The following is a 13,545-nucleotide window of genomic DNA, read 5'->3' on the forward strand; positions in this document are numbered from 1 at the left end:
GGCGAGAGAATTATTTGTCATGTTAATATCGCGAATCAATGGAAATGGTTTCCGTCAACTTGATAATATGCATTAAACTTAGGTCACTGGCAACAATTTTTTAAACTGTGGCACGTTAGATACGATATGGTTTTATTTTATACTTGTCGGACTCTGTTTGAACATCGTTTAGTGTACGATATCTTAATACACCCACGTGTTTGATACTCTGTGTATAAGCTAACATTAAATAAAATGACCCGGGTAAGCGACAACAGTCTTCACTATCAAGCCGCGGATATTAGACGAAACATTAATTTAGCAATGAAATATATTATACTTATGAATATTGTCGTCGCATTTGCATATAATGTGTATAGTGCTAAAATTTTATTTTTAGCTCCGGTTCCGGCCATCAGCCATCAAAAAGTGTACCAAAAAGTGTGGAAAGAATTGTCTTACCGAGGACACGATATTCATGTAATTACGCCCAATCCGTTAAAAAACAGATCTCTACTCAATGTTGTGGAATATGACGTCAGCGATATGTATAACCCATGTCCAAACTTGGTGACCTGCGAGGATTTACAAAAATTTTTGGAAAAGCCGACGTTTATCAGCATGTTTCAGAGAGAGACGATATTCCAAAATATGTGGTCGGCAATTGCGAAACATATTTTCTCTCATAAGGAATTCGAAAGGATGCTGGCCAATAATAAAGAATTTGATTTGTGCATTATAGAGTGGTTTGTTTTAACTAACAGTGTGATGGCACATCTTTTTAAGTGTCCATTAGTTGGCATTAGTTCGGATGGAGTTAGATTGCCTGGATTTGATGCGGTTGGCAACCCTTCTCACCCAGTGCTGGCCCCGGATCAAGATCTTCCTCTGCCAAGATCAATGTCGTTCTTTGAGCGCCTATATTCTGGATTGTGGACCATATACGTTCGTTTCTATCATGCGTTTGTGACACTACCAGCACAAGATAAGATCATGAGAAAATACCTGGGACAAGATTTACCCTATTTAGGTGACTTAGAGAAAAACATTAGCTTACTGCTGGTCAATAGGAATCCTATATTGCACAGATTATCATCTAACCTGCCTGCTGTTGTAGAATATGGATTTATCAAACCAGAAAAAGGTGCGGCGATTGTTGATCCGGTAAGAATCCAACAAACCTAACAATATACTGTTTGATCCGTAATGGAAAATTAAATGTTTTTTTACTAATTTAAGTGAGGATAGCAAGAAAGCCAACAAAATCGTGATCTTTTAGAAACTACAAAATTTTTTGAATAATTCCATGAGCGGAGTGGTATACTTCAGCTTAGGGTCGTCCGTGCAGGGGACCATGTTGCACCACGAAACAGTCAAAGTGATTCAAAAGGCTTTTGCGGATTTACCATACCATTTTCTGTGGAAATGGGAAACGCCTGTTATGGATAACAAACCCGACAACGTTTTTATAAGTCCATGGTTACCTCAGGAAGCTGTCTTAGGTAAACCACATGTTAATTTTAAGTAAAGCAAAATCAATAATTGAGAAAATATCAACACAGGTTATAGAAATTCTTTTCTGTTACAACGATTTAAGTAAGAACCAGTTTAACAAACTAACCATAAGTCAACATATATTAAACGGGATTCGCTAAGTTAATATTTTTAATCTATTGAAATTTATGTAAAGAAAAACATGGGGAAATACTGCGAAATCAGATTAAATATGACGGCTATACAATATTAAATCAGTCTGTAGTGTGGTGACAAAGATGCGGCTCTCCACAGTGGTTGTGTTGTTTGGCATGCTGCTAAGTGATGTGCGTTGTGCTAGAATCCTGTTCGTGGCAAATGCTCCCGTGCAGAGTCACCAGAAAGTGTATCAACAGGTATGGAAGGAACTTGCCCGCAGAGGCCATGACACGCACGTGTTGTCGCCGAATCCACTGAAAGAAAACCCTTTCGGTACTCTGACTCAGTACGATTTGAGCGATATTTACCCGGCTTGCCCTACGATTACATCGTGCGATAAATTTCAAAAATTTTTGGAAAAACCCACGTTTATAAGCATGTTTAGGAGGGAACGCATATTCGACGAGATATGCACGTTTCTATCCCGACACGTCTTCACCCACAAGGAATTTAAAAGATTGACACCTGATACAAAATTCGATGTTTGTATTATAGAATGGTTTTGTCCAACTTTGAGTTTTATTGGGCACCATTTAAATTGTACAGTAATCGGAATTAGTTCGGATGGCGTTAGGGTGCCAGGATTCGACACGGTAGGTAATCCATCCCATCCGTTGTTGGCTCCAGATCAAGATCTGCCCCTCCAAACTGATTTGACGTTCTTCGATCGCTTGTGGAGTGGAATATGGGCCATCTATGGACGACTGTACCATCACTTCGTAGTTTTGCCACGTGAGGACAGTTATCTAAAAGACCACTTCGGTGATCAAGTGCCGTACCTGGGAGAATTGGAAAAAAACATTGCCGTGTTGCTCGTCAATAGAAATAACATATTTCATAGACTGACGCCTAATGTGCCTGCCGTTATCAATTACGGAGTACTTAGGCCGGAAAAAGTCCACCTTGACCTTGAACCAGTAAGTTATAAAATTGCAGAAAGAAAAAATGGCCACTTTGGCATTTTAGAGCTTGAAACACTATCTAGATGAATCAAAAAATGGGGTAATTTACTTCAGTCTAGGATCAGCGATGAAGGGGATTATGTTAGACCCAAAAATTATAAGGATTATACAGAACGCGTTGGTCAGTTTGCCATACGATTTTTTATGGAAATGGGAAGCGGAATCAATGGAAAATAAACCAACGAACGTTGCGATACGTCAGTGGTTCCCTCAAGAATCTATTTTAGGTAATTTGATAGATCCGACGGATCGCAATGTAAAAACAAAAAGTCATTTATTATGTAAATAATAATACACAGCCGAAATTAGATAAAGCATGTCTTGATTTGCTTATTTTTAAATATTGTTGTTTATTGTATTAGAATATTTCTTGCCCCTTATGAAAATTGAAATTTTTTGTTATCATTAATATCGCTGATCAAAATGTTACGATAGAGACTAAGTTAATTACGAAATCCTAAATAAGAAGTTAAAGAATGGATGTTTTTGTTTTTTCTTCAGACTTGGTGACTTAAGCCTACACATATGTTATCGATCTCCAAACTCCAATTCTATGTATGAACTTTCTAATTAATTTGGACTTATGTTTTACTAATAAACCAGCTGGAGACATGGAATTTTTTTTTGGAGTTATTAATCCAGATTTATTGAGTAATACGGGTGGTACTGTCTGTGAATATTATTATATGATAGTAACACGTGGTTTTCCTTCTCTGTATCAGGACGTCACTAGACCGCAGTTAGTTTTGGTTAGTTGGTAACATGTTTAGATCATGTATTCTTAAAAACCAAAGTTAATGTCCCATTTAAGGTGCAAGCTGCAATTGTTGATCATGAATCAACCAATCCTTATAAATTTCTTGTAAGACAGATGGTGCAGATGAAAGTATTTTTTGCAGCTCACAAAACTGTTGGACCAAAAAAGAGTTAGCGATGACAAACTTGGTAGGTTAACGGATGATTTGAACTACAATAATATTTTAGATATCCATGACCCTGAAATGGCAGATGATCTTCTCGTTAATATGTTAACTAAGATTGTAAGTAAATCACAGGAGATAGTAGCTTCTAACATGAACTACCTTAGGATAAAACCATGGATTACAAATGGAATAGTTACTTCTATAAAAACTAGAGATAAAATGAAAAAAAAACTAATAAAAACCCCACCCCTGCATTACTTACTGAATATAAAACTTATCGAAATTGGCTAAATAATGTTATAGTGAATGTTAAATATTATTTTTGTCTGCAAAAAGTACATGAAAATAAAAATATTAGGAAAGTTTATGAACTAACTATTGAAGCTACAAATTCAAATAAAAGCCGACTTAATGATGAATGGTAAAAAAGATGACTGGTAAAAAAGAAGCACTAATATCTTGAATTATTTTTATCAACATAGGATATAAAATGGCTGCTAAAATAGAGTTGCCGATCTCTTGTACTAATAATACAAAAAAGTGTACGATCAATGTTTTTAACTCCGGTCAGGGTAAATGACATAATGGAATACATAGATAATTTAAAAAGCAATTGTGCTCTAGGAAACGATGAAATTTCTTCAAAAATTTTTGCACTTACGTATTGTTGATCCTATATATCTTATATTTGAGTCTGGTAATTTACCTTATCAGTTTAAAACGTTTATAGTATCACTCATATATAAAGCAGGATGAAGATTGTATTCCGGAAATTAAAGTGCAATTGGTGTAATATCAAATTTAAGCAAAATATTTGAAAAATGTCCTCATGAGTGTCTCTTTGATTTTCTCAGAACTGATGATCCATCAGTCATCAGTTTGGTTTCACTAAGGGATGAGTCCTAATGATGCAATTGTGAAGCTCACTAACAAAATTATTAACCATCTTGCACAATTAGTTGATATTCTTAAAAAGTGTGGAATCAGTAGCATTGCTGGCGATTTGTTTAGAAATTTTCTAACCGATAGGTTTCAATTTACAACAAAAGGAAATCTTTTGAGTGACCAAATCTTTGACAAGATGGGTATACCGCAAAAAACTGGGCTAAGGCCTTGATTATTTAATGTATATGTAAATTTTTTAGAAAAGTTAGACGTGGGAGGAAGGGTTGTTCCCAATGCGGACGACAAATTGATTGTTTTTGACGATTCTTCTTGGAAACGTGTGAAGGTGAAAATGGAAAAGGGATTAAAAATACTAAAAATGTTTTTGGACACTTTTAAACTAGCCCTTAATATAATAAACAGCCTTTTCTATAACAGGAAAAAATCGTCCTAACTTTTCGGAAATATATATGATATTTTAGTAGAACCAATTAAGAAAACTAATGGTAAACCTTAAATGGAATAATCATGTCGTACTTAAAAAAAATTAGATCCTTATTGCATAAATTTTATATGTTCCTAGACTCTCTTTCTTGGAAAACTGTTACACTTGCTGATAACGCATTAGTTCCACAGCTTCTATGTTACGACATTCTAATGTGGGTACAGTGTTCATCGTCAACCTCTAAGCAGCGACACTAATCAACCATGGTGATGAAACTAGAGCTAATATTTATAGAAATGTTATCGTCCCGAAAAGTAATAGAGCAAACAATAATTTACTTAGGGTCAAAATTTTATAATCAGCTTCCCTACATGTGCAAGGAAAATTAAAAAAAAACTTGAGATATTTTCTGGAGTGTCAAAAATTGTATTCTAGAAAACACTCCCAGTTTAGGCTGATATGCTTATTCCTAATTGATTGGCAAATTAAATTTTAATTATTAAAACGGTAATTGTAATATTGACATAATAATAATAACAATAATAATAATAATAATATTACTTAATAATCGAGGTATTTTTCGACAGCAGCAAAATTATATATTGTTATTGTTTTATATTGTTTCAGAACATCCAAATGTAAAATTGTTTATTACTCAAGGCGGTCTTCAGTCGACAGAAGAAACTATCGCAGCTCACAAACCCATAATTGGAATCCCATTTCATTCTGACCAAACCAGCAACGTGGACACGTGCGTCAGGTATGGAATGGGAAAGATGCTGGATCTCAAAGACTTAACAACTGAAAGACTCAAGGAGTTTATCGTAGAGGTTATTAATGATCCAAGGTGAGAAAAGGGGAGAGGATTTTTCCAAATGTTCTTTGATCTTTAATATCTATATCTATATATTCCAAACTGGTTGTGCATTATTTTGCAGCTATACCGAAAATGTTAAGAAAATGGATCTCCTAATTAATGATCAACCAATGGAAGGTTTACAGAAAGCGATATGGTGGATAGAGTACGTGATACGGCACAAGGGTGCTAAGCATTTGAGGAGCCCTGCGGTAGACATGCCGTGGTGGGAGTATCTTATGTTAGACGTCATCGCGTTTGTTTTTGCTATTGTTTATTTTATTACTTATATCATATACAAAAGTTTTGTAGTAATATTTAGGAGGCGTCGCTGCAGAAATGCGAAAAAGAAAAACCAATAAAATTAATTTTGTAAGTTTAAGCGTTTTGTAATTTTGTAGAGTTATAACGAATTTTAAACGTGTTAAAATGTTTCTACAAAATTAACACATTATTATAACACATCGACCACCATCCATAAAAAAGTTTTTTCTGAGAGATTAATCTTATCTCGTACTCAAAAATAATCAATAAAATTCCCTCTGCCAAACCACTCGAATTTCGTATGATGAATCCGCCATACAAAAATCCGCCTTAGTCACAAATCCATGATAATGAAATTAAGTGCCGTGTCTCTCATCGGGTTTTGCTGCTGCTTCGGATATGGTCAAACGGCCAGGATCCTCTTCGCTACAGGAATGGCTGCACCCAGTCACCAAAAGCCATTCCAACAGGTGTGGCGAGCTCTGTCTTTAAAAGGTCACGAAGTTCACGTCATAACTCCAAACCCACTCAAAGATAAATCGCTAGTTAACCTCAGCGAATATGACCTGAGCAGTTTATACGAACTAAAGAAAACGGTTTCATCGAATGATATGGCATACATGACTAAAAAGCCAAGCTTTTTCCAAGCGTTTTCCAAAGACCTCGTTATGATTCAGATTTGGACTAAGCTCTTTGACATTGTTTTAAGCCATAATGAAACACAAAGATTATTGCAACAAAATCTCAAGTTTGATGTTGTGATTGTGGAGTGGTTGTTTCCAACTCTTGCTGGTTTAGGAGCGCATTACACATGTCCACTGATTGGGATAAGTTCCTTAGGTGCACCTGTGGTTGCCCTAGATGCTCTGGGCAATCCTTCCCATCCCATTATAGCACCCGACATGAATTTGCCTTTAACAAGGGACATGACGTTGAGGGAAAGGCTAATGTCTAGTCTTTATTCGCTCTATGTGCGATTATACTATCATTTATGGATACTACCTACGAACGACAAGATTGTTAAGAAATATTTAGGACAAGATTTACCTTACCTAGGAGATATTGAGAAGAATGTCAGCTTGCTGCTATTGAATAGGAATTCAGTGTTTCACAGACCAATGCCTCTTTATCCCAATATTGTGGAGATGGGAGGCATAAAGTACCCAAAACAGAATCAAACTTTGGATAAGGTAGACGCGAGTGTTTATTTTATTACACAATTAAGTCATGTCAACATTTCCTTATCTATTTAGCTGATAAGTCGGAACGAGGCCAAACGACAATCTTGGTTGGTTATAAAATACGCCATGTAGGGTGATTATCGCAAAACTTTTTTGAAGTTATTAAAGATGTATATGACAAAAGCCGTCTTTAACCACATTTTTGGGAACTCCAAAACTAAATTTATTTTTCCTGTTTTTTTTTTTCTGAAGTGTTCTTCTGGGCTCTTTAAGAAATTCAAACACTGCTTCAACAATAGTTCTGTTGTAGCATAATTATATGGCGATCGTTTAAAACTTCCAATCTGTTTTTGAGCATAATTACGGATTTAAAGCTCTGTAAAATTTCGTTCTAGGAACTGCAGAGTTTTTTAGATTCTTCGAAAAACGGAGTGATTTATTTCAGTTTGGGTACGTCAAGGAAAAGCAACCTATTACCGGCTGAAATTTTACAAGAAATAAAAGATGCCTTCAAAAATCTCCCTTATAAAATCGTCTGGAAATGGGAAGACGACGTTATGCATGACAAACCATCGAACGTGTATATTCGAAAATGGTTGCCGCAAACTGCCATTCTAGGTGCGATCTTTGCTGTATTCATATACTTTTGGAATGAAGGAGGGATACATAATCAATTATTTTTAGCTCATCCAAATGTCAAGCTTTTTATATATCAAGGTGGTCTTCAGTCCACTGAGGAAGTCATAGCAGCTCATAAAGCCATAATCGGAATACCATCGCATTCAGATCAGACAACGAATGTGGACACTTGCGTCAAGTATGGAATGGGAAAAATGTTGGATCTGGAAGAATTGACAGCCGCAAAACTTATATACACTATCGAGAAAATAATGGGAGATCCCAGGTAGCTAATAGCAATACATTATAAATACAAATAAAACAAAATCGGTGAAAATTTGAATTAGGTTTTCTGCTCGTTTCAACAACGGTTGAGGATATGGAGAACGGAATTGTAAAAATAAAATCTAATTTCACTATGAAATATTTCTAAATAACATACAGAAATCTTTCACGTTTTGTGGGCCTTAGAAAACATTTGAATACATATAGTTCCGCCGTTCTAAGCTGAATATAATAAAAAAATATTTTTGAGACAGACAAAACAAAATAAATTTTATTAGACAACCAACTATTTAAAAAAAAATCAACAAAATTATAAACACATATTGATATTGTTATTGAATTTTGAGACACTTTTAATTCTCTCTCAAGTAAAAATGTGTTTCGTGAAAATTTGCTTTGCGGTAAAAGTAAAAGAAACTACAAATCTAGGTACACGAATCCATCCCTTATTTGCTTCTACATCAGCTCAATAAAGCAAAATCAATAATGTAATTTTTATAATCTATTTCAGTTACGCCGAGAATGCTAAAAAACTTGATGTGCTGATGAACGATCAACATTCTGATGGTATCTCAAAAGCAGTGTGGTGGATAGAGTACGTGATACGTCACAAAGGAGCAAAACATCTAAGAAATTACGCAGTGGATATCCCTGTCTGGAAATATCTGATGCTAGATATAATCGGCTATATCATTGCTGTAGTGGTATTAGCTGTAGGAATTGTCTACCATTCTATACGTTTCATTATCAAATTTATTAGAAGAATCTGTAAACTGTCATCAAAGAATACCGAGAAAAACATAAAGAACGAATGAAACATATGTTGGTAATTAGGAATTTGCAGTTGGTTACTGGTAGTTTATTTAAATAAATTTGTTACTTACTTTATTCATCAGCATAGCGATATTTATTTTTATTAGTTTATCGAAATATTCATTTTATCGACGCCCCTGGATGGAAATCACTTAAGCGTGACAAACATTCGCGACCCGAGGAAAAACAGGGTGATTGGAACATCCCCATCGCTGATTTATGAATAGTCCTTAAGCACAATCACAAAGGATACGAATTTTCGGCTGTCAAGCCAAATAAATCGGAATTAATGCAATAGTAATATACGGTCAAATATATTTTTTCTGCAGCTGTCAAATAATGGTGATAATTTTTAATGGTTATCATTGTAACAAATATTGTTTGCGGTATTTTAATGGATAATAATGTGTGTCGGTATGTTTAACAAACAGAAACTCATTCTAAGCGTATTTTTCAATACAGCTGTAGAAAAAATATTGTAAACAACGTGGGCACGAACAAATTTCGCGCTGAGACTGAAAACATTGAAAAATGTCGGACGCCGTTGTAAAAATAACTATTGAAATTTTAGATTTCTCGCTGTTTTCCACAAACTCGACTGCCATATGAATGTTCCAATAAAATCATAAAATATCAGTAAAGAGGGTTTCATTAAAAACCCGTATGATATCAGAATTACCGAAAGAAATAAAATTCTGTCTCCTAAAATTTTGTTTTATATAGGCCACCATCAGTTCCATGTTATGATTCAATTCAGTATGACGCCAGTAAGTAGTTACTTTTTATTAATGAATTCGGCTGTTTTGATGCTATGGTAATTTATGTACCCCGATTTACGCATTTCCCACAAATCACTTAAAATATTTTCTGTCCACGACGCCACCATAGTAGATGCAATTCATCAGTTTTAAGAGGCAACGCTAATGCATCATCACATCTCTTTCGGAGGGAAACTATCGCAATTGAATAGGACCCTCTTTTGTAATCCGCCCCCTGCGTAATAGAAAAGAAAAGATGAGTAAGTATAATCGCCTAACCATGAGAACTAACCACTCGTGGTAAAGCGCATGCACATGGCCATGTTCTCGAAGAAACCGCAAAACGAAGGCACAGTGGCTTCATTTTTACGAAACAAGATTTCTTCAATTCCATCAGCGGAGGGAGATTTTAAAGGTCACCGAAAACTGCTACTTGTACCTCAAAGTATGCGACTTTTTTACCCCTCACATTCTTAACACTAGATGTTGCAGCAGGTGCATTGAGGAACACAGGCGGTAGTGAAGATTAAAAAAAATATATTAAGCAAACTAGCGCCAAGAGTAAATGTCAGTTTCTTAAATAGCCACTAGTCACTCGGTTTTTTCAAAATTTTCTAATAGTTGAAGTGAGTAGCACTGTTCTAAAACTTAATTGAGGGTATCAAAATGTAATAATAATTTCAACTACTGGGTAATTTTGTGCACTTCGAAAGTTTTGTAACAAAAGTACTAAAATTTCCCAAATTTGGATAATTTTATTTATATTTTCTCCGTTGCACTTGAACTAGTAAGCAGGGAAATAAATTTCTGAAAAACGATTTTTTCAATGTAGACGTAGATGTAGATTTTAGTCCTCTCTTGTAGTGTTACAATTATTATTCTTCACTCTATAAACGCGTATTATGCAAGTTTTATAAAAGATGCTTTATTAATTTAATTTACAAATGAATTACAAAATAAGTTTATAATTGTATTGTATGCTATTCTTTATCTACGACCGTTAGTTTTATTAGCACATTTTTGCAAAACAGTTCGAATGCGTGACATGTAACCATCCGGTATGATGAATGTTAAAATATCATCAGTGTTTTAAATCTAGTCCGTGCCTAAAGTAAGAAAAACGCTCAACGTGACTAATGAAGTTTTAAGAGTTTAATGAAGTTGCCGTCTTAGGTCAATTAGATATTTTAGAGTAATGCGTAGAAAAATTCATTTATAAATTGCGTGAATAATTATTAATGTATTTTATATTAATAAGCAGCATGCAATAAATGTTTTAAGATTAATATTTTAGCGACTGGGCCGATAAGTATATTACACGATAAAAAATGAATGTAATTTGCTTAACATCAATTTGATTTACCTGCAATGCTACTCAGTGTAACTAGAATTATTTGCAACTTTTTTTTTAATATACATAAAGCTGAATATTTACAGGCCAGATATTCTCTACCATCCGATTTGAAAGTATTCGAAGTTGATTTGTGCTGAGAGATGTTCAAAAGTATGCTTAATTACTTCGCATAAACGATGTTAATTGAGACATTTATAACGATACACCGCGAAATTCTATTAATGCATCCGTTTTGCCTCCACTACTCCGAACTCAATAATTGGAAGGTATACGCAGGAAGACGGAAATAAACCGAAAGCGTGCGTGCGAGAAAGGCCGGGAGGTAGATAGAGATGAAAAAAAATTAACACCGATGAATAAATTTTAATAATTATTTTCCTAATTTGCATAAATATGCGCATAATTTTAATTCCGCAAGGACTAGAAGCTTGCTAGGTAATTTTAGGTCAGATGATATTTCTAACGATATTCGCATTACCAAGAGTATTTTGAAAAGTTGCTGCCCCTATAATACAAATTTAAAGTTGTTGATTATTTAATGGGAATCATCGATAAAAAAGAATGCCAAATATATGACGTTTGCAAGCTCTAAACTACCCATCGGTATTTCCCACTTAACCATATTTTTTTACGAAAAACTTTTAAAATATGTATCTCTACATATTTTACAATTTTTATATTTTATAATATTCTCTGGAATGGTTAAGTGTCTCAAGATACAAAAACGCCGTATTGCAACATTCACTTCGGCACTGGCAAAATTGAATTCTTTGATGATTGTGACCGCAGAAACAAGATTCATTTCATATTACTTCTTAATATTCGAAAAACCGAGTCCCTCGCTGCAGATAGTTCATCAAAATGAGATTACGCAAAAATATTATCATTCACACACAAAAGAACACTGAAGGGAAATATTCAAATAACCTGGCTACTGGCTGAATGGATATTGTTTGTAGGAATCCGGAGAGTTAGTAATTATGAACATATAAGTTAGGAAGATATAGGAGATACGAATATGTTGACTGGGAAAAAATATCAATACTGTTTTAATTTTTATTATTTTTTTACTGGTTCTTATGAAATAGTCAAATTCTGGCGCCTTCGCCGTTTTTAAATCTAGGACGTATGGTATGCCATCATACCTTCAAAGTATTTTTGTTAGAGTTGACAATGTGACAATCGGTGTAAAAGGATGTAAAAAGTAAGACAATAAGTAGGTAGATATGTTATTTAGCTTCTCTAATTTGTAGATTTCAAAAAATTTTGAGGAATTCATTCTGCGTTGTCCTGAAGATCTCTTGGTGATTTGCTAAATATTCGCCGCAATATACAGAACATGCGATTGTTGTCGCATTTACTGTGTTTAAAGTTTCTACTTCAACGGCTCTATGTCGCGCTGTTCCACGGGAAGCGGCAAACATCACATTCTACGAGGTGTGTTCAAAAAGCACTTTCCGGTAGAGCCCTTGAGTTCTCCCAGAGATTTTTTCTTTATCTCCTCAATCGTTCAAAACCTCCTTCCTCTCCCACGAGTTTCTTGAGTTTTGGGAACAAGAAAAAGTCGCAGGGACGATATCCGGTGAATATGGTGGCTGATGCACGGTTCTGATTTTGTTTTCGAGCAAAATCCATGAATTGTGTTTCCACAATTCCGAACGTTTTCTTCGTATTGTTCGTCGCAAACTGCTCATTACATTTCACAGTACAATCTTCTGGTAAGAATTCTTGATGTACTACGGAACGATAATCAAAGACAACGGTAAGCAAAACCTTGACATTTGATGGAAGTTGACGTGCTTTTTTCGGTCTTGACGATTCTTTTATTCAAAATTACGCAGTTTCGGAAGAAATTTTGCTGCTACACGTTTCATGCCGATAACTTCAGAAAAAAATGCATGGCAAGAGCCAATAGAGACGCCAACGTCTTCAGCTACTTCTCTAATAGTGATTCGACCATTTTTAAACACCATTTGTTTCGCTTTTTCAGCGCTTTCATCAGCTATTGATGTCCAGAGCGAGGTTCGTCATCGGCGTCTTCTCGGCCATTTTGGAACAGCTTGTATCACTTACAAACATTTTTCCCCTCAAAGTATATTCACCATATGCCGTTGTCAACTTTTCAAGTATTTTGCAGCACTGTATTTCATCTTTGGCAATATGCAAATCCTTGGTTACATTTTCTTTGGGGGCAGACAATCGCCGAGTACACAAAACACTTTCTTCTTTCTCACAAAAAAAAATCGTAAACTTGCAAACTGGATGAAACTGTGAGCGTATGTTAGGCATGTGTACCAACATAATAAAAAAATGGAATATTAAACGTATGTAGCCCGCCCAATTACAAAGGTCACCTAACTTATTGAACACACCTCTTAACATTGATTGATTGATTGATTGATATCGTATTAACATTGATATCACCATTTCCGTCGTTATGGTTCGTTAAATACATCAATATCCAATTTCAAGAATAGTTTCGAAGCTAGAAAATTGTATCTACAATAAACAGCGAAAATAATTCAGTGTT

The 13,545-nt window shown here is 34.9% G+C and overlaps 1 protein-coding gene across 1 annotated transcript; it reads left to right on the forward strand.

The window, feature by feature from the left end:
- The first annotated feature begins 272 nt into the window (after positions 1-272).
- Positions 273-9,513, forward strand: LOC132705109 (uncharacterized). Its single transcript, XM_060675543.1, has 10 exons — positions 273-1,143; positions 1,259-1,481; positions 1,708-2,588; positions 2,638-2,860; positions 5,514-5,733; positions 5,825-6,101; positions 6,339-7,196; positions 7,583-7,805; positions 7,872-8,091; positions 8,602-9,513. The coding sequence occupies exons 1-10, from the start codon at positions 304-306 to the stop codon at positions 8,903-8,905; spliced, it is 4,269 nt and encodes a 1,422-aa protein (XP_060531526.1). The 5' UTR covers positions 273-303; the 3' UTR covers positions 8,906-9,513.
- Positions 9,514-13,545: the final 4,032 nt, after the last annotated feature.

This window comes from Cylas formicarius, unplaced genomic scaffold (assembly GCF_029955315.1).
Source record: "Cylas formicarius isolate icCylForm1 unplaced genomic scaffold, icCylForm1.1 PGA_scaffold_7__23_contigs__length_41026272, whole genome shotgun sequence".
Taxonomy (NCBI): Eukaryota; Metazoa; Arthropoda; class Insecta; order Coleoptera; family Brentidae; genus Cylas; species Cylas formicarius.